Below are 24,595 nucleotides of genomic sequence, written 5' to 3' on the forward strand. Positions count from 1 at the left end.
AAGACTGATGCTTGTGATGATTTTTGCATTTGTATTAGTATTTATTATGAATCCAAGGCAGCAGCTACTCTTACTGGGGTCCAGAAAAATTAAGGCAGTTTATACAATTTTAAAAACCTTACAATCCATTCCCAGATTTCTCTTCCTGGGATTCAGCTAAATTAAGGCAGTTTATACAATTTTAAAAACATTACAATACATTCAGATTTCACAAAACACTGTGTGGCCTCAGGCACCTGCTCCACCACCACCATCTACGGTACTCCATCCATGTGCATGTGTGTGTATAGTGTGTATGTTATCGTGTGTGTGTATGCATGTGTCTGTGCCTGTTTGTGTTGCTTCACAGTCCCCGCTGTTCCATAAGGTGTTTTTTCATCTGTTTTATAAATCTAATTTTACTGTTTGCATCAGTTACTTGATGTGGAATAGAGTTCCATGTTGTCATGGCTCCATGTAGTACTGTGCACCTCCCATAGCCTGTTCTGGACTATGAAGAGACCTCTTGTGGCATGTGTTGTGGGGTATGCATGGGTGTCCGCGCTGTGTGCCAGTAGTTCAAACAGACAGCTCGGTGCATTCAACATGTTAATACCTCTCAATAATACAAGTAGTGAAGAAGTCAATCTCTCCTCCACTTTCAGCCAGGAGAGATTGACATGCATATTATTAATATTAGCTATCTGTGTACATCCAAGGGCCAGCCGTGCTGCCCTGTTCTGAGCCAATTGCAATTTCCCTAAGTCCTTTTTTGTGTCACCTGACCACACGACTGAACAATAGTCAAGGTGTGACAACACTAGGGCCTTTTGGATAGTGCCTTGTTACTGCCTTGTGATAGTGTATGATATTGTAGTGCAATTGTAATGGCTTAGCAGATAATAAGAAAAGACGATCAGTATTTATCTGGCTAAAAGAGAAGGAATATAATATCTATTGTTACAGGAAACTTATTCAACAATTTTAGATTACATTTTGTGGACTTTTCTAAGCTGTTTAAAGGCACAGTCAACTTAGTGTATGTAAACTTCGGACCCACTGGAATTGTGATACAGTGAATTATAATTGAAATAATCTGTCTGTAAACAATTGTTGGACAAATTACTTGTGTCATGCACAAAGTAGATGTCCTAACCGACTTGACAAAGCTATAGTTTGTGGTTGAAAAACGAGTTTTAATGACTCCAACCTAAAACTTTCGACTTCAACTGTATATATTACACATATAGTACCAGTCAAAAGTTTGGACACACCTACTCATTCCTGGATTTTACTTTATTTTTTAATATTTTCTACATTGAAGAATAATAGTGAAGATATCAAAACTATGAAATAACACATATGGAATCATGTACTGTAGTAACCAAAAATATATTTTATATTTGAGATTTTTCAAAGTAGCCACCCTTTGCCTTGACGACAGCTTTGCACACTCTTGGCAGGTAACTCTTGTATGTCTTGTTAAAAGTTCATTTGTGGAATTTATTTTCTTCTTAATGCATTTGATCCAATCAGTTGTGTTGTGACAAGGTAGTGGTGGTATACAGAAGATAGCCCTATAAAGACCAAGTCCATATTATGGCAAGACCACTCAAACAAGCAAAGAAAAATTATAGTCCATCATTACTTTAAGACATGAAAGTCAGTCAATGCGGAAAATTTCAAGAACTTTTCAAGTTTCTTCAAGTTCATTCGCAAAAACCATCAAACGCTATGATGAAACTGGCTCTCATGAGGACCGCCACAGGAAAGGAAGACCCAGAGTTACCTCTGCTGCAGAGGATGAGTTCATTAGAGTTACCAGCCTTAGAAATTGCAGGCCAAATAAATGCTTCACAGAGTTCAAGTAACAGACACATTTCAACTGTTCAGAGGAGACTGCGTGAATCAGGCCTTCATGGTCAAATTTCTTCAACGAAACCACTCCTAAAGGACACCAATAATAAGAAGAGACTTGCTTGGTCCAAGAAACACAAGAGTGTGCAAAGCTGTCATCAAGACAAAGGGTGGCTACTTTGAAGAATCTGAAATCTAAAATATATTTTAATTTGTTTAACAATTTTTTGGTTACTACATGATTCCATATGTGTTATTTCATAGTGTTGATGTCTTCACTATTATTATACAATGCAGATAATAGTAGAAATAAAGAAAAACATTTTCAAAAAATATATATGGGGGATTGGAAATTGTGCAGACAATTGTATTGATGGAAGCCATAATCTATCTGCAATATTAAAGTTGATCTACCCCCTAAAAAATAAATACAAATACACATATATAACACACTCTAAATGTGGTCCCAGATAAATAATGGGAATGTAGAATTGGTGTGTGTCACATTATGGAGGACTCTGATATATCTGGTGTAAATGCTATTATTATAGCAACACTATGGACTCCTGTGATTCTATATTTGACACTTAATTTTTACTGTTAGTTTCCTCTACATCCTTGTCATTTGTTTATCACTCCGAAACCACATGATAACTGTTCCTCATTTGTCTTTGTGCTTCATGATTGAGTTCAAAATGCATCAAGAGTGCAAAATAGTCAGCCTCAACATACATAAATCAATGTGATATCCAAACCAGAACAGCTTACTCCTAACAAGCTCCCTTTCTCCCTCTACTAACCTGCACCTCCTGATACTGTTTATTTATCCGTTATTTTACCAGGTAAGTTGACTGAGAACATGTTCTCATTTGCAGCAACGACCTGGCGAATAGTTACAGGGGAGAGGAGGGGGATGAATGAGCCAATTGTAAACTGGGGATTATTAGGTGACTGTGATGGTTTGAGGGCCAGATTGGGAATTTAGCCAGCACACCGGGGTTAACACCCCTACTCTTACGATAAGTGCCATGGGATCTTTAATGACCTCAGAGAGTCAGGACACCCATTTAACGTCCCACCCGAAATACAGCACCCTACACAGGGCAGTGTCCCCAATCGCTGCCATGGGGCATTGGGACATTTTTTTAGACCAGAGGAAAGAGTGCCTACTACTGGCCCTCCAACACCAATTACAGCAGCTTCTGGTCTCCCATCCAGGAACTGACCAGGACCAACCTTGCTTAGCTTCAGAAGCCAGCAGTGGTATGCAAGGTAGTATGCTGCTGGTATACCACCCTGCATACCTGCATACCATACTGCATTTCCTAAGAGGAAATGTCAAAGCTAGATTCAAAAGGAAGCTATAACACAGTCTATATTCATAATTAACGCATTTTAATCCTGAATATGCAGCACACCGCAACAGTGTGTTGTGGCACAATATTGTAGCCAAGTATTATACTATTCTATGTGGTCTGCAGTACAGCACAAACTACAGATTTTCCTCCCATTCCACTACCTCTACATGCTTGAATGTGCCTGGACACATGGTGACCATTTGGGGCCTCTGGCAGGAAGGTGGGCAGGCTTGGTTTTGTTCAGAGGGGAGAGCAGAGGCACTCGGGGAGAACAGATGCCCCAGCTACAGACTCTCTGCTGTGAATGCTCTATGAGTCATCGCTTTTCATCAATGAGGTCATTCCACAGTGCACGCACACACAGAGAGCCTTACAAAACACAAACAATAAGATCAACATACACCCATACAGTACACCCACCCACCCAGTATACCCATCCACACACTGCAACACACCACCCCACTTTTACCTTCATCTCATACTCTGACTGATAACTCTGACTGAGCATTCCTTGTTTAAAACACACTGTACAGTACTTCCATCAAGTTGCAGTTTATCTAAAGCTTTGCAGTCAACAGACCCAGTTTGTATCATCTATCTCTAAAGTTAATACAATTGGGGATTCAAAGCGGATTTGTTAGGCATCACAGAGCTCTCCAAGGATACAGAGCTCCAAATTGGACCGACCCAATGTTCTCCATGTTCCGCATCAGGTTGGGACCCCCAGAGAGAGACACACAGGTCCCATAGAGAATAAGGACTTGACTTAGAGACTTTAAAAGCCAACTGAAGTATTGGAGTCCCAAGACAGAGCTAATGAGTGCGGGAGAGAGGGACCACACAGACGGCAGGCAGAGCCAGTGATGGGGAAGAAGAGATAAACAGCGTTTAGCCACAGCAGGCTGCCTGTGCTCATTGATTTGTGCGGAGAGGCCCGGGCTGGGCTGGAAGCGAAGGTGGTGTAGAGAGCTCACGGAGATGGAGAGGAGAGGGAGTGGAGCAGCAGGTTTGTGCCACGTCCTCTCTCTCTCTCTCTCACCCACACTGTGTTAATGAGCCTGTGCCTGACTGCTGAACGCAACCATTTAGCACTGTGCAATTAATCAGATGTTTCCTTGCAGAGAGGAAGCCAGTGAGGCATATAGCAGGGGAGCTGTGATTTTACTCCATACAAATGCAATTTTCCACCTCAACCCCTACCTTCACCTAGTGTCAGGGGTAACATGGGGACCAGAGAAAAGCTTTTGCCTGTTAGTTTGTAGACCTTGGTTAAGATGATTTCATAAGATGAATCCAAAGCAGGGAAACAAAAGGTTTATTACAAAGCCCTATATCCTACAAGAAAGGGGGCAGTCAGTTAATATTACAGTATTTGTGCAGGCAGTAGAATATAAATACACTTTCTTTCCCGTTAATCACATAAAATGACTGACAAACAGAAAGTAGACCGCTCTCACAGGAGTGTGTGTGTGTCTGCTTGTGGATATTATATGAAAAGGATTTGATTTCTCATATTAAAAATAAATGCGCTCTATGGCATATTCAACAAGATACAGTTGAAGTCGGAAGTTTACATAAACTTAGGTTGGAGTCATTAAAACTCTTTTTTCTCAACCACTCCATACATTTCTTGTTAACAAACTATAGTTTTGGCAAGTGGGTTAGGACATCTACTTTGTGAGTGACACAAGTAATTTGTCCAACAATTGTTTACAGACAGATTATTTCACTTATATCACAATTCAACTGTATCACAATTCCAGTGGGTCAGAAGTTTACATACACTAAGTTGAATGTGCCTTTAAACAGCTTGGAAAAATCCAGAAAATTATGTAATGGCTTTAGAAGCTTCCGATAGGGTAACTGACACAATTGGAGTCAATTGGAGGTTTACATGTGGATGTATTTCAAGGCCTACCTTCAAATTCAGTGCCTCTTTGCTTGACATCAAGGGAAAATCCAAAGAAATCAGCCAAGACCTCAGAAATAAAATTGTAGACCTCCACAAGTCTGCTTCATCCTTGGGAGAAATTTCTAAATGCCTGAAGGTACCACGTTCATCTGTACAAACAATAGTACGCAAGTATAAACACCATGGGACCACGCAGCCGTCATACCACTCAGGAAGGAGACGTGTTCTGTCTCCTAGAGATGAACATGCTTTGGTGCGAAAAGTGCAAATCAATCCCAGAACAACAGCAAAGGACCTTGTGAAGATGCTGGAGGAAACAGGTACAAAAGTATCTATATCCACAGTAAAACGAGTCCTATGTCGGCATAACCTGAAAGGCCGCTCAGCAAGGAAGAAACCACTGCTCCAAAATCGCCATAAAATAGCCAGACTATGGTTTGCAACTGCACATGGGAACAAAGATCGTACTTTTTGGAGAACTGTCCTTTGGTATGATGAAACAAAAATAGAACTGTTTGGCCATAATGACCATCGTTATGTTTGGAGGAAAATGGGGGAGGCTTGCAAGCCAAAGAACACCATCCCAACCGTGAAGCACGGGGATGGCAGCATCATGTTCTGGGGGTTGCTTTGCTGCAGGAGGGACTGGTGCACTTCACAAAATAGATGGCATCATGAGACAGGAAAATTATGTGGATATATTGAAGCAACATCTCAAGACATCAGTCAGGAAGTTAAAGCTTGGTTGCAAATGAGTCTTCCAAATGGACAATGACCCCAAGCATACTTCCAAAGATGTGGCAAAATGGCTTAAGGACATCAAAGTCAAGGTATTGGAGTGGCCATCATGAAGCCCTGACCTCAATCCTATAGAAAATGTGTGGGCAGAACTGAAAAAGCGTGTGTGAGCAAGGAGGCCTACAAATCTGACTCAGTTACACCAGCTCTGTTAGGAGGAATGGGCCAGAATTCACCCAACTTACTGTGGGAAGCTTGTGGAAGGCTACCTGAAGCGTTTGACCCAAGTTAAACAATTTAAAGGCAATGCTACCAAATATTAATTCAAAATGCAAACACTAACAGGATCTAGCTATAAGTCAAAGGCACAAATGAATTCCATTCAAACACATTCTCCTTTATGAATTATTATTGTTAAAGGACTTGAGGTGTTCTTCAAGCAGAACAAGGGCAGGTATACTGACTGAACTCCCATTTCTGTTAACAGGAACTAGTGGTAAAGAACTCAAAACACTCTTCAATGATTCTTGGGTTGCCATGGCGCCGACAGAGATGGCCGCCTCGGTTCGTGTTCCTAGGAAACTATGCAGTTTTTTGTTTTTTTACGTGTTATTTCTTACATTAGTACCCCAGGTCATCTTAGGTTTCATTACATACAGTCGAGAAGAACTACTGAATATAAGATCAGCGTCAACTCACCATCAGTACAACCAAGAATATGATTTTCGCGAAGCGGATTCTGTGTTCTGCCTTTCAACCAGGACAACGGAATGGATCCCAGCCGGCGACCCAAAAAAACGACTCCGTAAAAGAGGGAAACGAGGCGGTCTTCTGGTCAGACTCCGGAGACGGGCACATCGTGCACCACTCCCTAGCATTCTTCTCGCCAATGTCCAGTCTCTTGACAACAAGGTTGATGAAATCCGAGCAAGGGTAGTATTCCAGAGGGACATCAGAGACTGTAACGTTCTTTGCTTCACGGAAACATGGCTCACTGGAGAGACGCTATCGGAGGTGGTGCAGCCAGCGGGTTTCTCTACGCATCGCGCCGTCAGAAACAAACATCTTTCTGGTAAGAAGAGGAGCGGGGGCGTATGCCTTATGGCTAACGAGACGTGGTGTGATCACAGAAACATACAGGAACTAAAATCCTTCTGTTCACCTGATTTAGAATTCCTCACAATCAAATGTCGACCGCATTATCTACCAAGAGAATTGTCTTCGATTATAATCACAGCCTTATATATTCCCCCCCAAGCAGACACATCGATGGCTCTGAACAAACTTTATTTGACTCTTTGCAAACTGGAATCCATACATCCTGAGGCTGCATTCATTATAGCTGGGGATTTTAACAAGGCTAGTCTGAAAACACGACTCCCTAAATTGTATCAGCATATCGATTGCGCAACCAGTGCTGGAAAAACCTTGGATCATTGTTATTCTAACTTCCGCGACGCATATAAGGCCCTGCCCCGCCCTCCTTTCGGAAAAGCTGACCATGACTCCATTTTGCTGATCCCTGCCTACAGACAGAAACTAAAACAAGAAGCTCCCATGCTGAGGTCTGTCCAACGCTGGTCCGACCAAGCTGATTCCACACTCCAAGACTGCTTCCATCACGTGGACTGGGATATGTTTCGTATTGCGTCAGATAACAACATTGACGAATACGCTGATTCGGTGTGCGAGTTCATTAGAACGTGCGTTGAAGATGTCGTTCCCATAGCAACGATTAAAACATTCCCTAACCAGAAACCGTGGATTGATGGCAGCATTCGCGTGAAACTGAAAGCGCGAACCACTGCTTTTAATCAGGTCAAGGTGACTGGTAACATGACCGAATACAAACAGTGCAGCTATTCCCTCCGCAAGGCTATCAAACAAGCTAAGCGTCAGTATAGAGACAAAGTAGAATCTCAATTCAACGGCTCAGACACAAGAGGTATGTGGCAGGGTCTACAGTCAATCACGGACTACAAGAAGAAAACCAGCCCAGTCACGGACCAGGATGTCTTGCTCCCAGGCAGACTAAATAACTTTTTTGCCCGCTTTGAGGACAATACAGTGCCACTGACACGGCCTGCAACGAAAACATGCGGACTCTCCTTCACTGCAGCCGAGGTGAGTAAAACATTTAAACGTGTTAACCCTCGCAAGGCTGCAGGCCCAGACGGCATCCCCAGCCGCGCCCTCAGAGCATGCGCAGACCAGCTGGCCGGTGTGTTTACGGACATATTCAATCAATCCCTATACCAGTCTGCTGTTCCCACATGCTTCAAGAGGGCCACCATTGTTCCTGTTCCCAAGAAAGCTAAGGTAACTGAGCTAAACGATTACCGCCCCGTAGCACTCACTTCCGTCATCATGAAGTGCTTTGAGAGACTAGTCAAGGACCATATCACCTCCACCCTACCTGACACCCTAGACCCACTCCAATTTGCTTACCGCCCAAATAGGTCCACAGACGATGCAATCTCAACCACACTGCACACTGCCCTAACCCATCTGGACAAGAGGAATACCTATGTGAGAATGCTGTTCATCGACTACAGCTCGGCATTCAACAACATAGTACCCTCCAAGCTCGTCATCAAGCTCGAGACCCTGGGTCTCGACCCCGCCCTGTGCAACTGGGTACTGGACTTCCTGACGGGCCGCCCCCAGGTGGTGAGGGTAGGCAACAACATCTCCACCCCGCTGATCCTCAACACTGGGGCCCCACAAGGGTGCGTTCTGAGCCCTCTCCTGTACTCCCTGTTCACCCACGACTGCGTGGCCACGCACGCCTCCAACTCAATCATCAAGTTTGCGGACGACACAACAGTGGTAGGCTTGATTACCAACAATGACGAGACGGCCTACAGGGAGGAGGTGAGGGCCCTCGGAGTGTGGTGTCAGGAAAATAACCTCACACTCAACGTCAACAAAACTAAGGAGATGATTGTGGACTTCAGGAAACAGCAGAGGGAACACCCCCCTATCCACATCGATGGAACAGTAGTGGAGAGGGTAGTAAGTTTTAAGTTCCTCGGCATACACATCACAGACAAACTGAATTGGTCCACTCACACAGACAGCATCGTGAAGCTGCAGCGCCTCTTCAACCTCAGGAGGCTGAAGAAATTCGGCTTGTCACCAAAAGCACTCACAAACTTCTACAGATGCACAATCGAGAGCATCCTGGCGGGCTGTATCACCGCCTGGTACGGCAACTGCTCCGCCCACAACCGTAAGGCTCTCCAGAGGGTAGTGAGGTCTGCACAACGCATCACCGGGGGCAAACTACCTGCCCTCCAGGACACCTACACCACCCGATGTTACAGGAAGGCCATAAAGATCATCAAGGACAACAACCACCGAGCCACTGCCTGTTCACCCCGCTATCATCCAGAAGGCGAGGTCAGTACAGGTGCATCAAAGCTGGGACCGAGAGACTGAAAAACAGCTTCTATCTCAAGGCCATCCAACTGTTAAACAGCCATCACTAACATTGAGTGGCTGCTGCCAACACACTGACTCAACTCCAGCCACTTTAATAATGGGAATTGATGGGAAATGATGTAAAATATATCACTAGCCAATTTAAACAATGCTACCTAATATAATGTTTACATACCCTACATTATTCATCTCATATGTATACGTACAGTGCCTTGCGAAAGTATTCGGCCCCTTTGAACTTTGCGACCTTTTGCCACATTTCAGGCTTCAAACATAAAGATATAAAACTTTATTTTTTTGTGAAGAATCAACAACAAGTGGGACACAATCATGAAGTGGAACGACATTTATTGGATATTTTAAACTTTTTTAACAAATCAAAAACTGAAAAATTGGGCGTGCAAAATTATTCAGCCCCTTTACTTTCAGTGCAGCAAACTCTCTCCAGAAGTTCAGTGAGGATCTCTGAATGATCCAATGTTGACCTAAATGACTAATGATGATAAATACAATCCACCTGTGTGTAATCAAGTCTCTGTATAAATGCACCTGCACTGTGATAGTCTCAGAGGTCCGTTAAAAGCGCAAAGAGCATCATGAAGAACAAGGAACACACCAGGCAGGTCCGAGATACTGTTGTGAAGAAGTTTAAAGCCGGATTTGGATACAAAAAGATTTCCCAAGCTTTAAACATCCCAAGGAGCACTGTGCAAGCGATAATATTGAAATGGAAGGAGTTTCAGACCACTGCAAATCTACCAAGACCTGGCCGTCCCTCTAAACTTTCAGCTCATACAAGGAGAAGACTGATCAGAGATGCAGCCAAGAGGCCCATGATCACTCTGGATGAACTGCAGAGATCTACAGCTGAGGTGGGAGACTCTGTCCATAGGACAACAATCAGTCGTATATTGCACAAATCTGGCCTTTATGGAAGAGTGGCAAGAAGAAAGACATTTCTTAAAGATATCCATAAAAAGTGTTGTTTAAAGTTTGCCACAAGCCACCTGGGAGACACACCAAACATCTGGTCAGATGAAACCAAAATTGAACTTTTTGGCAACAATGCAAAACGTTATGTTTGGCGTAAAAGCAACACAGCTGAACACACCATCCCCACTGTCAAACATGGTGGTGGCAGCATCATGGTTTGGGCCTGCTTTTCTTCAGCAGGGACAGGGAAGATGGTTAAAATTGATGGGAAGATGGATGGAGCCAAATACAGGACCATTCTGGAAGAAAACCTGATGGAGTCTGCAAAAGACCTGAGACTGGGACGGAGATTTGTCTTCCAACAAGACAATGATCCAAAACATAAAGCAAAATCTACAATGGAATGGTTCAAAAATAAACATATTCAGGTGTTAGAATGGCCAAGTCAAAGTCCAGACCTGAATCCAATCGAGAATCTGTGGAAAGAACTGAAAACTGCTGTTCACAAATGCTCTCCATCCAACCTCACTGAGCTCGAGCTGTTTTGCAAGGAGGAATGGGAAAAAATGTCAGTCTCTCGATGTGCAAAACTGATAGAGACATACCCCAAGCGACTTACAGCTGTAATCGCAGCAAAAGGTGGCGCTACAAAGTATTAACTTAAGGGGGCTGAATAATTTTGCACGCCCAATTTTTCAGTTTTTGATTTGTTAAAAAAGTTTGAAATATCCAATAAATGTCGTTCCACTTCATGATTGTGTCCCACTTGTTGTTGATTCTTCACAAAAAAAATGGTCAAGGGGGCCGAATACTTCCGCAAGGCACTGTATATACTGTACTCTATCTCATCTACTGCATCCTTATGTAATACATGTATCACTGGCCACTATAACTATGCCACTTTGTTTACATACTCATCTCATATGTATATACTGTACTCGATACCATCTACTGTATCTTGCCTATGCTGCTCTGTACCATCACTCATCCATATATCTTTATGTACATATTCTTTATCCCCTTACACTGTGTATAAGACAGTAGTTTTGGAATTGTTAGTTAGATTACTTGTTGGTTATTACTGCATTGTCGGAACTAGAAGCACAAGCATTTCGCTACACTCGCATTAACATCTGCTAACCATGTGTATGTGACAAATAAAATTTGATTTGATTTGATTCAATAGGAAAATCCTATTCAATGTGATTCAGATTCAACACAACTATGGAGACAGGATATTCTAAGCATTTCCAGCATGATGGCGAGGTGTAATCGATGTGATACAGAGGTTGAAAGAGGAGAACATGACTGCCGGTGTGAGAGACTCTCACTAAGGGGCCAAATCACATTGTAAATCGAATGCTCCATGCACAGTGAAGGCAGGGGCGAAATCTTTGGGTGTTTATTTTGCAAGCAGGAGATTCCTACGTTATTGTACCTTGACACAGTAACAAATCTTCCTATTACAACACAGTGTCTCTGAACCTGAGCATGACATTCAGTCATGATAGGGTTCACCTCACTGCGATCCAGGAGACTGTAGTTTGCATCCATTACTATTCCCATTTTCATGCTTTTTGTGAAGAAAAATGGACTCATATATATTTCTCTGTCTCTTTTTTTGAGTGTCCAGGTGTATTTGGTGGCTTTGTCATCAGTGATGGAGAAATCATCCCACTGGAATTCTTCTCTGCTTTAGTGCCCTAATGCTATCGTACTCTGTCACGGGATGTCAATACAAGCAGACATTGCTCCTGCCTCCGAATTTAAGAGCCTTCCCAATTTCAAATGGCTCCCTCTTGTAGTTGTAACAGGGAGTCAATATCAGTGTACCTAATAGTAACATAGCATTTAGAATGTCCTTTTAAAACATGTGGAATTTAGATGGGTGGTGATCAATGTAAAGCCTAAACAACATCTCCCAATCCATGTGGGGAACAGAACAGTGAGGGGTGCTAGGAACAGGAGGAGCAGGAGGGCTCTCTAGCCTTTCTTGCCTCAGAGCAAACACAAGCTGTAGGTAAGGCATGCACAGCACAGCATGTGGGGTAAGACTCCAAACTACAGTGGCTAAAGTGCCAATGTTGCTGCAGGCCAAAGGCCCATTAGACCCCCAAAAAAGCTTAATCTATTGCTTTTCCAAATTTCCTATGACACAAAATACCACAGTGAGTTGATAGGGCTCTTCTCTCCTGTTATCCGTCTGGCGGGATGGAGTTTTTACCCATTTTTCTTTTCTTTACTGTTTCACGTCATTCTGTGGAAATGGGAGTATGTTACAGATGGTGGCGATCTGATCCAGACACAGTAGGCGGAAGGGCCTCCATAAGTCAAGGAGAGCTGTAGGGTGAATCAGGAGGCACATGGAGGAAGGTTGATTTTGCCCGGGAGAGACAATAAACCTCGTAATCACCTTTCCTCCACCACAGCAGCCAAGCAATTATCCGCTGGTACGGCCTGCCGCAGACACACAGACACTGAGACACATGGCCCGTGTCCATGCTTCTGACATGAGGCCCCCAATTTCAAAGCAATTGGCACTGTCTTAACATGGTTTAGGAAGGGATAAAACATCTGGAACAACATAAGGAAAGGGTGTTAGCTACTAACATCTCAATTAGGTTGGTGTGCTGTGCTGATGGAGAGGGAAGATTTAAAAAGACAAGCATTTTTTAAATAAACGTCTTAAACGTTTAAATGGGTTAGAAGTGAGCAGTCTTTTTCTAGTTGAACGATACACAACATGGTTTGATGAGATGATGGATAAAGCACCCAAGTTATACTGTATATCGTAAGGTAAGCCAGCAAGTAAACCTCTACAAAGCACTGTAATAAAGCTGTCTCAACGTAGGCTCAACAGCACTATGAATACACTCTGCTGTATATAAAACCAGTACACAATCACAATACAGTGAATATCTCTCACCATCGCCAGACCATTCAAAAATACATGTAAAAATTGGAAGAATGTATTTTAGCCCAAATGTGGTCTAATATTTCAGAACGCTAATTATTTCCTAAAAGCTCAACATTTGGTTATAGGAACCTCACATGGGCCAGAAAGGATAAAGGCAACTAAGATCTCCCTCGGCCAGAGGAAAAACTGGAAATGGTCGACAGAGGACATACACTATAGTTTTACACTATGATGAATAGTAAATGGTTGGTTTACACAAGTGAGAAACGTTGTGTAACTGTCAGCCTCTGCATTTTGTCCTATCCCCAGTTTCTAATTACAGCAAGAACATGGTATTGTAAACAAAATACCTGCTCCAGTACAGTAGCCTGGTCCAGTACCGTTTGTCTCTCCCTCTCTACAGCCAGCCTTACAGTACAGTTGCCTGGTCCAGTACAGTTTGTCTCTCCCTCTCTACAGCCAGCCTTACAGTACAGTAGCCTGGTCCAGTACAGTTTGTCTCTCCCTCTCTACAGCCAGCCTTACAGTACAGTAGCCTGGTCCAGTACCGTTTGTCTCTCCCTCTCTACAGCCAGCCTTACAGTACAGTAGCCTGGTCCAGTACAGTTTGTCTCTCCCTCTCTACAGCCAGCCTTACAGTACAGTAGCCTGGTCCAATACAGTATGTCTCTCTCTACAGCCAGCCTTACAGTACAGTAGCCTGGTCCAGTACAGTTTGTCTCTCCCTCTCTACAGCCAGCCTTACAGTACAGTAGCCTGGTCCAGTACAGTTTGTCTCTCCCTCTCTACAGCCAGCCTTACAGTACAGTAGCCTGGTCCAGTACAGTATACCTCTCTCTACAGCCAGCCTTACAGTACAGTAGCCTGGTCCAGTACAGTTTGTCTCTCCCTCTCTACAGCCAGCCTTACAGTACAGTAGCCTGGTCTAGTACAGTATGTCTCTCTCTACAGCCAGCCTTACAGTACAGTAGCCTGGTCCAGTACAGTTTGTCTCTCCTTCTCTACAGCCAGCCTTACAGTACAGTAGCCTGGTCCAGTACAGTATGTCTCTCTCTACAGCCAGCCTTACAGTACAGTAGCCTGGTCCAGTACAGTATGTATCTCTCTACAGCCAGCCTTACAGTACAGTAGCCTGGTCCAGTACAGTATGTCTCTCCCTCTCTACAGCCAGCCTTACAGTACAGTAGCCTGGTCCAGTACAGTTTGTCTCTCCCTCTCTACAGCCAGCTTTACAGTACAGTAGCCTGGTCCAGTACAGTATGTCTCTCTCTACAGCCAGCCTTACAGTACAGTAGCCTGGTCCAGTACAGTATGTCTCTCCCTCTCTACAGCCAGCCTTACAGTACAGTAGCCTGGTCCAGTACAGTATGTCTCTCTCTACAGCCAGCCTTACAGTACAGTAGCCTGTTCCAGTACAGTATGTCTCTCCCTCTCTACAGCCAGCCTTACAGTACAGTAGCCTGGTCCAGTACAGTTTGTCTCTCCCTCTCTACAGCCAGCCTTACAGTACAGTAGCCTGGTCCAGTACAGTATGTCTCTCTCTATGCAGCCAGCTTTACAGTACAGTAGCCTGGTCCAGTACAGTATGTCTCTCTCTCTACAGCCAGCCTTACAGTACAGTAGCCTGGTCCAGGACCAGGAATATCCCACTCTGACAGATTGGAGTGTCATTAGTGTTCTGTCTTAAAGCTGAACTCTCCAGATGTTGACCTTCACAGAGCAGGATGGAGACCTCCGCTAGCTCCCTCCGTCAGCCCACGGCTGCTGCTGGGGTACAGCGGAGAAGAGAGGAGGGGGGTGCATGAAGGACATGTAAAAGTCACGGTGTGTTGTGGCTCGTTCTTTATATAATCCAATTAGAGTGTAAATTCTATTCAGAGGATTAGAGGCTGGTACCGTACAGATGGAGGGATCTCCTCAGAGTTACACTACAGCACATCAACAGTCACAGCGACAAGAACACATAACAGTACCTGTCCTGGACTCATTTACGGAAGCAGACAGAGCCCTGTGGAAGCCAAGCAGCATTCAACCTCCTCCCAGACACTAAAGCACTTTGGCATCATTACAGGCCCAGATTTAAAGGTCTTAGATAGACCACTCTTGGAATGAGAACTGGGGAAAGGATTTCCACACTGAGGGGAAATAATGAAATACTTCATGGTTTAACGTGATGTGAGGAGAGAGGAGCACCTCTTCTTTTTCCTGTCAGTCAAACTGGATTATCACTTAGCACAGAACCTGAAATCAAAAATGAGCTCGTCTGATGGGTCTAACAATATCAAATAGACATATTTCTCTCATGATTTCCTGAACATAAAAGTAAGTCAGGCTATGGGTTAACCAGAGAGCATGTATACTGTATATAGTACAGTGTCTCATTTGTGTCAGGCTGTCAGTCCGTCAGTCTGTTAGGCGGCTGTCTCTTAGCTATCTCCAGGTGTCATAGAGGTAGACAAATAAAGAAGCCAGGCTAAGGGTTAACCACAGAGACCCTTTTCTATATGCAGCATTTCATTGTGTGTGGATGGAAGGCTGTCTGACTGTTAGACAGGCTGTCTCTTACCTCTCTCGGTGTCATAGAGGTAGACAAACTTCTCCCACTTGTAGTGGGCCAGCAGGCTGAGGACAACTCCCCGTAGAGGAGGCCTCATCTGGATGACAAACTGCACGTCGGCATCGGCGGGGAAGCTGGGTGTGATGAAGGAGGTGTGTAGAGCCCCACAGAACGAGGTCAGCGTGTTCATGGACTTCTGGTCGTAGAAGCCGAAGATGGCGTACACTCCTCTGGAGAACTGGGAGCAGACTGGAGAAACAGACAGACAGACAGACCGAACAGTCAGCTTTGGGTCAGAACATAGTCAGCCTAGAAATACAAACAGACAGGCAGTCTGTTTGAGGAAGCTCAGGTGAAGGTTAGAACACAGTCAACCTACCAGACAGACAGACAGCACCGTCAGTGCACAGCACTGGATATAAAATACAGACAGTACAGTTAGGTGAGGGTCAGAACACAGTCAACCTACCAGACAGACAGACAGCACCGTCAGTGCACAGCACTGGATATAAAATACAGACAGTACAGTTAGGTGAGGGTAAAATGAGGGCAAAATCAAAGTCAACCAAGCCTCCAGGCATTTCTTCCCACATTCAGATATCCAGGTGAGGGTCAGAACACAGTCAACCACACACACAGTCCAACAGAACCAAATCTCTCCCGGCAGCCATAGAACATAACACCAAGCCTGACAGACATGGTCAGATCTCAAAATAATAGCTACCAATCAGAGAGAGAGAGAGAATGGATTATTCAGAATATTGTACAAAATAGTTGTCATGGTGGAGTAATTGAGAATTCAGGGGAAATCACATTTAATGTGTAGAAAATGAACTATTCTTTATTAATTTAAACAGGCATTAATCTAAATAGGGAAATAAATGGTGACCATTCAGAATAAAGGACAGCTGTGTGGGATGTGCGTTCCCATGGCAATGCTCTCTGCCTCTCTGTGCCCTTCACTTCTCCTTGGAGTCAACCTATCTGCTTGGTTAATCAACTAGAACTAATAGAACTAATGGGGGAAATCAGTGCACTGGTCACTGCTCTTAATAGACAAATACCTCCTTCCACCATGCAGAACGCAGACAGGCGTTGTTGCAGCATTAGATTGTGAATCACAGATCCCTCCGGAACTTTCATCACGCACACCTGTCCCCTATTCCCACTGATTAGTATTTGTATATGTGCCCTTTGGTTTCCATGGTCTTGTCGATTATTGTTACAGTGTCCGTTGGTGTGTGTGAGTACCTTTGCTGTGTGTTTTGGTCTTTCGTGCCCTTGTGGATTGTGTTTGTTTGGTCTTTGTCCTCTTGCCCTTACACGGCACGCCATAATTTGGGTAAAAGAAAAACCTCTGCCTGTCTCTCGAATCATTCATACCAGCGTGACACTGTGCTCACTGGTCGCAGCAGTATAAACTGATTCGTAACAAGCTGCTATCTAGAGCCATATGTGAGACTGATGAAAACCGCTCTGCCTATAAACACTATGAACACACTGGATACTTGGTCTAACAAGGTATAAATATTTGATTTTATTTGTACAAAACAAATGAGTGAACATTCCTCTCATGTGACTGTACAAAAGGTTTTAAACAAGCTCCCGTCTCTCTCTCTCTCTCTCTCTCTCTCTCTCTCTCTCTCTCTCTCTCTCTCTCTCTCTCTCTCTCTCTCTCTCTCTCTCTCTCTCTCTCTCTCTCTCTCTCTCTCTCTCTCTCTCTCTCTCTCTCTCTCTCTCTCTCTCTCTCTCTCTCTCTCTCTCTCTCTCTCTCTCTCTCTCTCTCTCTCTCTCTCTCTCTCTCTCTCTCTCTCTCTCTCTCTCTCTCTCTCTCTCATATAGATGTTAGTTGTAAGTGGAATGGATGTTTGTGAACCCTGAATAACAACTCTACTGTGCCACACCATCTGGCTGATCCCTCAAGCGCTTTGCCCTCCGTGGAGTGTACTCCTCTCCTCTCTTCACCTGACTGACCGGCAAAAGTAGAAAATGAAAGAAATAATAATTGAAAAGGAATGCAGTGCTCTAAAGCTTATGGAATCAATAGGGGCCTAAACCTCAAGTAAATCTCTTGAAAACTTCAAACTACAGCATAGATACTGCATAAAACTATAAAGACCGACATTTGGAATGGATTGGTAAAAAGAGAACAGGCTTATTTCAAAGTCTGGAGGCACACCTGAATAATTTCGCGGTTCTGTAATCTTCAAGTATTATTTTCAAGTTCAATGCTGCATGTTATACAACACTGGTTTAAAGGCATCTCAGCGTCATTCCTCCATCAAGCTAACCATTCACTCAAACATCCACACATTTCTCTACCCATCTATCATGCTTCAATTCAACCATCTATCCATCCATCATCCTATCATCCATCCATTCATGGCCTTTTCCTTTGGTATGTGCACACATCAGATGAATGTGTATTTGTTCTGGGGCCAGGGGCAACACCAGACTAATGACTCTGCTACAGCAGGTGTCTTTGTGAAGCTAAAGCATTACATCTGCATGGTATAACTAGCGACAGATGAAGCTGAAACCACGGGACGTGGTAGGACTCAACATGAGGCTGTTGTGGCATTGTTTCATATTCAAATCATATTCTTTCCCCTGTTTTTTTCTGCAGACTTGAAGGACCTTTTTTAATTGAATGGGTTCTACTCCCTTTGTTGTGGCATTGGAGACAGGCAGATTCCCATGCACTGCTAGAACCATCATTTATCACAGCCTCTCTCAAAGCCAGCCCACCGTCTGCATAGAAACAACCATGTCGATACGACACACACTCACACACACACAGAAACTAACACACACACACACACACACACACTCAGCTCAGCTCAAAGACCTGATACACTACATGACCAAAAGTACACTACATGGCCAACAGTATGTCGACGCCTGCTCGTTGAACATCTCATTCTAAAATCATGGGCATTAATATGGAGTTGGTTCCCCCTTTGCTGCTGTAACAGCCTCCACTCTTCTGGGAAGGCTTTCCACTAGATATTGGAACATTGCTTCCATTCAGCCACTAGAGTATTAGTGAGGTCGGGCACTGATGTTGTGCGATTAGGCCTGGCTCACAGTCTGTGTTCCAATTCATCCCAAAGGTGTTCGATGGGGTTGAGATCAAGGCTCTGTGCAGGCCAGTCAAGTTCTTCCACATCGATGTCGATAAACCATTTCTGTATGGACCTCGCTCTGTGCACGGAGGCATTGCCATGCTGAAAGAGAAAAGGGCCTTCCCAAAACTGTTGCCACAAAGTTGGAAGCACAAAATCATCTAGAATGTCTTTGTATGATGTAGCATGTCTTTGTATGTCCCCCATCCCCAGTGAAAGTTGCGCTCCTGTACTGTACTATGGCCTAGCTGCAGGTTATTACACAAAATGATGGCAATCGCTCCTGAACTCACCATTATAATCGTTTGAATAAATAAATGTGGCCAAATAAATACCAAATAATATATTTTTTAAGACGCACATTTTCTCCTCTCATCCGCTCCTGACTACATATGCTTAGCGGTGGAGAGTAATCGATTCCTTGTCTCCTTGCCCTTCAAATCTCCTCCTCGACTGCAACGGAAGATACTGAGTAGTTGTTTTAACTTCCAAGACAACAAACTCACATCTTTCACAACAAAGAAAGAGCAAACTAGTGAGGGAAAGAGAGGGGAGGGGCACAGCCATACGTAGGTAGGCTAGCCCGACACCAGGCAGACAGAGTCAGAACTGTGCACCGGTAAACAAAAGCTGTGTCTTGCCATTTCATGGCTTACAATTTCAATAAGTAGAGGCTATCAATGTGTAGTAGGCTATCGTAAACTATTCTATACGCAACAGACCGAAGACTGAACACACACTCGCGAAGAGAAAGAACAGGCGACCCAGCGAGGGAGAGACAGGCAGGCAGACAGTCGTAACAGTGCGCATAGGCAATATAACCTGTATCTCGCAATGTCTTGTCTAGCAATGGCTCATAAACTCACCAAAAGTATATTAAAGTATAGATTAGGGTATCAATGTGTATGGCTAAACTATTATCCATTGTGCCAGTGAATTGAAGTTGAACATCGCCAAATGCGTCAGTTTAATTAGGCCTAAATGTGCAATAAAAAGTATTGTGCCTATAGCTTATTTAATGAAACCCTGGCTGTTGATGTCCTAGGCAATAGATCGCAAAGCAGGGAATCCCCGATTCCCCAATGAGCAAAACTTTTTGGGGAAATGGCAGGTTCACTTTCTCATCCATAGGGTGATTTCCCGTTTGTAAATTCAAAGCGTTGTTGTCAGATTTCCCGTTTGTAAATTCAGAGCGTTGTTGTCAGATTTCCCGTTTGTAAATTCAGAGCGTTGTTGTCAGATTTCCCGTTTGTAAATTCAGAGCGTTGTTGTCAGATTGCCCGTTTGTAAATTCAGAGCGTTGTTGTCAGATTGCCCGTTTGTAAATTCAGAGCGTTGTTGTCAGCTTTCCCGTTTGTAAATTCAAAGAGTTTCGTTCTTGGAGCGTTCAGAGCGCATACGCACATTGGACGCTCTGGCCGAGGAGTAGAGATGATCCGAGCGTTCTGACCAAACAACGACAGTCAATCACCCAAGATAACTGCCAAACGTTGGCTTGCTTGCTATCTACTTCCAGACACAAATGACACCTCACTCTGACCAATTTACTCGCCCTGGCAGAGCTGGTTAGACTGTTTTCATGTCATCCAGAGCGTGCTGGCAACAATTTAACTACGCTTTTTTTAATGACCCCGGATATATTCAACTAGTGTTGAGCGTTCGTAAATTCATCAGTTATTCTGCGCTCTGGCACACTCAGACTAGAGTGCTCTGAAATCGGAATAGATAGCCAGAGCGAATTTATAAAGCACCCATAACCTCAAGCCCAAATACTGTTCATCAGCTCAAATCAGAAGGATGGGGGGCATTTTTATTAGGAGGGTCTTCTACCACGGATTGCTAAAATAATAATAATGATAACACTTCCTCAATTTAAATATTATGGGGGCACCTATACATTAGGCAGCCATGCACGAGTTATCAGTGTAGTCTAACATCGTCTAGGCATGCCTCTAGGTTTAGGGCATTTCAGACATTTGTTAAGAGGACCTTTTTTGCTGAATAATGTGACAGTTTTTTATAATTGTGTTTTGCCTTTTGTGTATTGTTGTGTGTAATAAAGTGTATTTTAATGTGTAGTTTAATGTGTTTATTGTATTTTGATCTCCATTGACTCCCTGTCAATATAAAGGTTAAATAATTGAAATATGAAATATCTTCACGCCTAGAATAAAAACCACAGGCACTGTTATACTGTTCTATTTTCACTCACAGCTCTGTTCTATTCGCTCACAGCTCTGTTCTATACGCTCACAGCTCTGTTCTATACGCTCACAGCTCTGTTCTATACGCTCACAGCTCTGTTCTATACGCTCACAGCTCTGTTCTATACGCTCACAGCTCTGTTCTATACGCTCACAGCTCTGTTCTATACGCTCACAGCTCTGTTCTATACGCTCACAGCTCTGTTCTATACGCTCACAGCTCTGTTCTATACGCTCACAGCTCTGTTCTATACGCTCACAGCTCTGTTCTATACGCTCACAGCTCTGTTCTATACGCTCACAGCTCTGTTCTATACGCTCACAGCTCTGTTCTATACGCTCACAGCTCTGTTCTATACGCTCACAGCTCTGTTCTATACGCTCACAGCTCTGTTCTATACACTCACAGCTCTGTTCTATACGCTCACAGCTCTGTTCTATACGCTCACAGCTCTGTTCTATACGCTCACAGCTCTGTTCTATACGCTCACAGCTCTGTTCTATACGCTCACAGCTCTGTTCTATACGCTCACAGCTCTGTTCTATACGCTCACAGCTCTGTTCTATACGCTCACAGCTCTGTTCTATACGCTCACAGCTCTGTTCTATACGCTCACAGCTCTGTTCTATACGCTCACAGCTCTGTTCTATACGCTCACAGCTCTGTGCACCTCTGCTCAAAATAACACCACAGAGGTGCATGATTAACACAGACATGAATGAAAAATCCCTTCACTTCTTTTCTCTTTACTTTCTCTAAGTATTCTCTGACATACTTTCTTCCCCCTCTCTCCTCTCTTCTATTTAGCCTCCTCACTGTCTGAGACTGTCGTTCCTTACTAAATGACAGACAGTGTCTCTCTCTATATCCCTCTCCATCTCTCCATCCCTCTGTTGCTCCCCCTCTCGACAACTCATTACACGTAATGGGTGGTTGGCGCGGTCCCAGTGGCCCCAGTGTTCAATCATGTTTTCCAGAAACCTGGTGATTTGCACTTCAGAAGGTCTCCCCTACAGGCAGCTGGTGGATCTACTGTGAGTCTCACATACCACTCAGTGAGGTGAGGACGAAGCTGTATCAACGCTATGCACTGCAAAGCCCAGGCAACCTGCCTGCAAAGTGATTTCTTTAAGTGCTAGCTAGCTGCTATCACTGAAGGCAGGGGAGGAGAGGAGAGGCTAACAGAACAGAACCAACAGGCTTTCTCTTCAAGTTGCTGCTGCTGTCCTTGCCCAGCTACAGTAACACCAGATGCATCAGTAAGGCAGCCAGAAAATCAATCCCCCATTTATGTGACTGAATAGAGCAGTAAGAGGGAGATACGGGCTAATTAAGGCATACCAAGGCTCTATGACATTGCTGAGGCCGCCCTCCTGGGTCTGAGGGCCAACAGACAGTGGATGTGGGCTTACTATGGACAACTAAATCACCCTCTGGAACAATGGCCGATTAGACATGTTGTTGCCTGATGGTGAGGTTATTCTAAAGCTGCCTAAGACCAACAACTTCAGTGTTGGCACTGGGCTGGCTGTATTCTACTGTAGGTGTTGGGAGCCAGCAAGGGGGAGAGTGTTGACTGCTGACTGGAGGTACCTCACCCTCCTTCAGAGAGGCATCCTGGGTGAGAGACAGGCCAGGGGCCTGGGGTTAGGCTCTAATCACCATGGGAATACCTGTCCAAGGGCCACATGTTCAGGGACAAGATAGAGTAGAGCACAGCGCACAACAGCTGCTGAACACACATGCGGACACACACACACAGATGCATGGACACGCTGACACACACGTACACTACACACACTATTTGAAGTTAGGCAAAGCAATATAAAATAACAGAAAAACAACTCCCAACAGCTCAAAACATGCCCCAAGAATACAAATAGATGAAAGACATAATACTCTTATGGTATACTTATTGAGAAAGATAAACAACTTGTATATTTTCAAAGACAGCCTTATTAACTACTGCATGTGGAATTATTTTGGAGGTGGAACCTATTTACGCTACTGTAATGTGGGAATCACTGTTTGGCAGACAACAGAACCAATGGTACATTATGTTGCTGTTATGCTTCAAAGGGATTTCACCACTCTCAAGACAAGCTTACAGCATGCCAGTACCCCTGTGTTACACAATAAATACATACTTCTTCCTCTTATCCCAGAAGAGGCCACTTTCAAATAATGATTGTGTTTTTGGAAAAAGAAATATTTTAGAAGAAGAGAAATTCTCTTGGACCTTTATTTTTACTGGTTGTCCAATGAAGAGAAATGTATTAGATGAGATTGTGTCCATTTCCACTTTATATAATTTATTTGTATTTTATATAGTACAATCATTTCTGGTGTAAATTTGGAAAAAGACTGCAATGAAATTACAACAATTCGTTAAATCCATAGCAAAGTTTCAAGGAAAGTCTCTCACAAATCGTGCTAAGAAACAGGACCTACCTTGGTTCAATGGCACCCTTTGGCACCTGATAAAGAAGAGAGATGCTGCTCTGAAGAAATCACAAACATCTGGCTTAGTTGTTGACTGACCAGTTAACAAGGGACTTAGAAATGAAGGGACTAAGAGTTTTAGGAAAGCCAAAGCTGATTTCTTTCTTAAAACCATCAAGGAGGCCAAAGGCAACGGCAAACTCACATAGAAAAACCTTGATAAATTGACTGAAAAAGGCCATGTCAAGACTGGTGACCTACAACTGAAGGTAGATGGGAGTCTCCAAGACAAAAACTGTCATCGCTACCACTTTCAATAAACGCTTAATTGATTCAGTTTTAAATTGAGCCAACAATTTACCATCAGAGACCAGACTATCAACCCTTGCAACGAATGTCACCAGGGACAAGAAAAAAGAAGAAACCTGGACACTGCTCTTGCTAGTACCACTGCTCTTTATTAAGCTTTACGTATCTAGCAAGAGCAGTGTGCGGGTTTCTTATTTTTTCTCATCTTATCCAATTGTTATCATGTACCTGCAAAAAAGATTGCTCAGATGTGCGAGTGCCTTTTGAATTTTGAACCTGGTGACGACAAATTAAGGGAAGGTGCATCCTCTCATATCTTCTGTGTCAAACTCTAAAGCCAAGGATTAAGAGTTTATTAAGTACTGTACACTACCCCGTTCACAAAAATGGATCACTCATACAGACAGTCACGGGGCATGCTACAGTGCCTTGCGAAAGTATTCGGCCCCCTTGAACTTTGCGACCTTTTGCCACATTTCAGGCTTCAAACATAAAGATATAAAACTGTATTTTTGTGTGAAGAATCAACAACAAGTGGGACACAATCATGAAGTGGAACGACATTTATTGGATATTTCAAACTTTTTTAACAAATCAAAAACTGAAAAATTGGGCGTGCAAAATTATTCAGCCCCTTTACTTTCAGTACAGCAAACTCTCTCCAGAAGTTCAGTGAGGATCTCTGAATGATCCAATGTTGACCTAAATGACTAATGATGATAAATACAATCCACCTGTGTGTAATCAAGTCTCCGTATAAATGCACCTGCACTGTGATAGTCTCAGAGGTCCGTTAAAAGCGCAGAGAGCATCATGAAG

At 43.7% G+C, this 24,595-nt stretch overlaps 1 protein-coding gene across 6 annotated transcripts in view; it reads right to left on the reverse strand.

Moving 5' to 3' along the window:
* Nucleotides 1–24,595, reverse strand: part of LOC110537362 (glutamate receptor 3) — a 125,754-nt gene that overhangs the window by 67,176 nt on the left and 33,983 nt on the right. For all 6 annotated transcript variants that reach the window (XR_002475614.2, XM_021623340.2, XM_021623339.2 and 3 more), the window contains exon 3: nucleotides 15,705–15,944. Coding sequence is in view for 5 of the 6 variants with exons in the window: in XM_021623340.2 (XP_021479015.1) it covers nucleotides 15,705–15,944 (240 nt within the window). In the remaining variant the exon portion in view is untranslated. The remainder of the gene's footprint in view (nucleotides 1–15,704; nucleotides 15,945–24,595) is intronic.

This window comes from Oncorhynchus mykiss, chromosome 12, assembly GCF_013265735.2.
Source record: "Oncorhynchus mykiss isolate Arlee chromosome 12, USDA_OmykA_1.1, whole genome shotgun sequence".
NCBI lineage: Eukaryota > Metazoa > Chordata > Actinopteri > Salmoniformes > Salmonidae > Oncorhynchus > Oncorhynchus mykiss.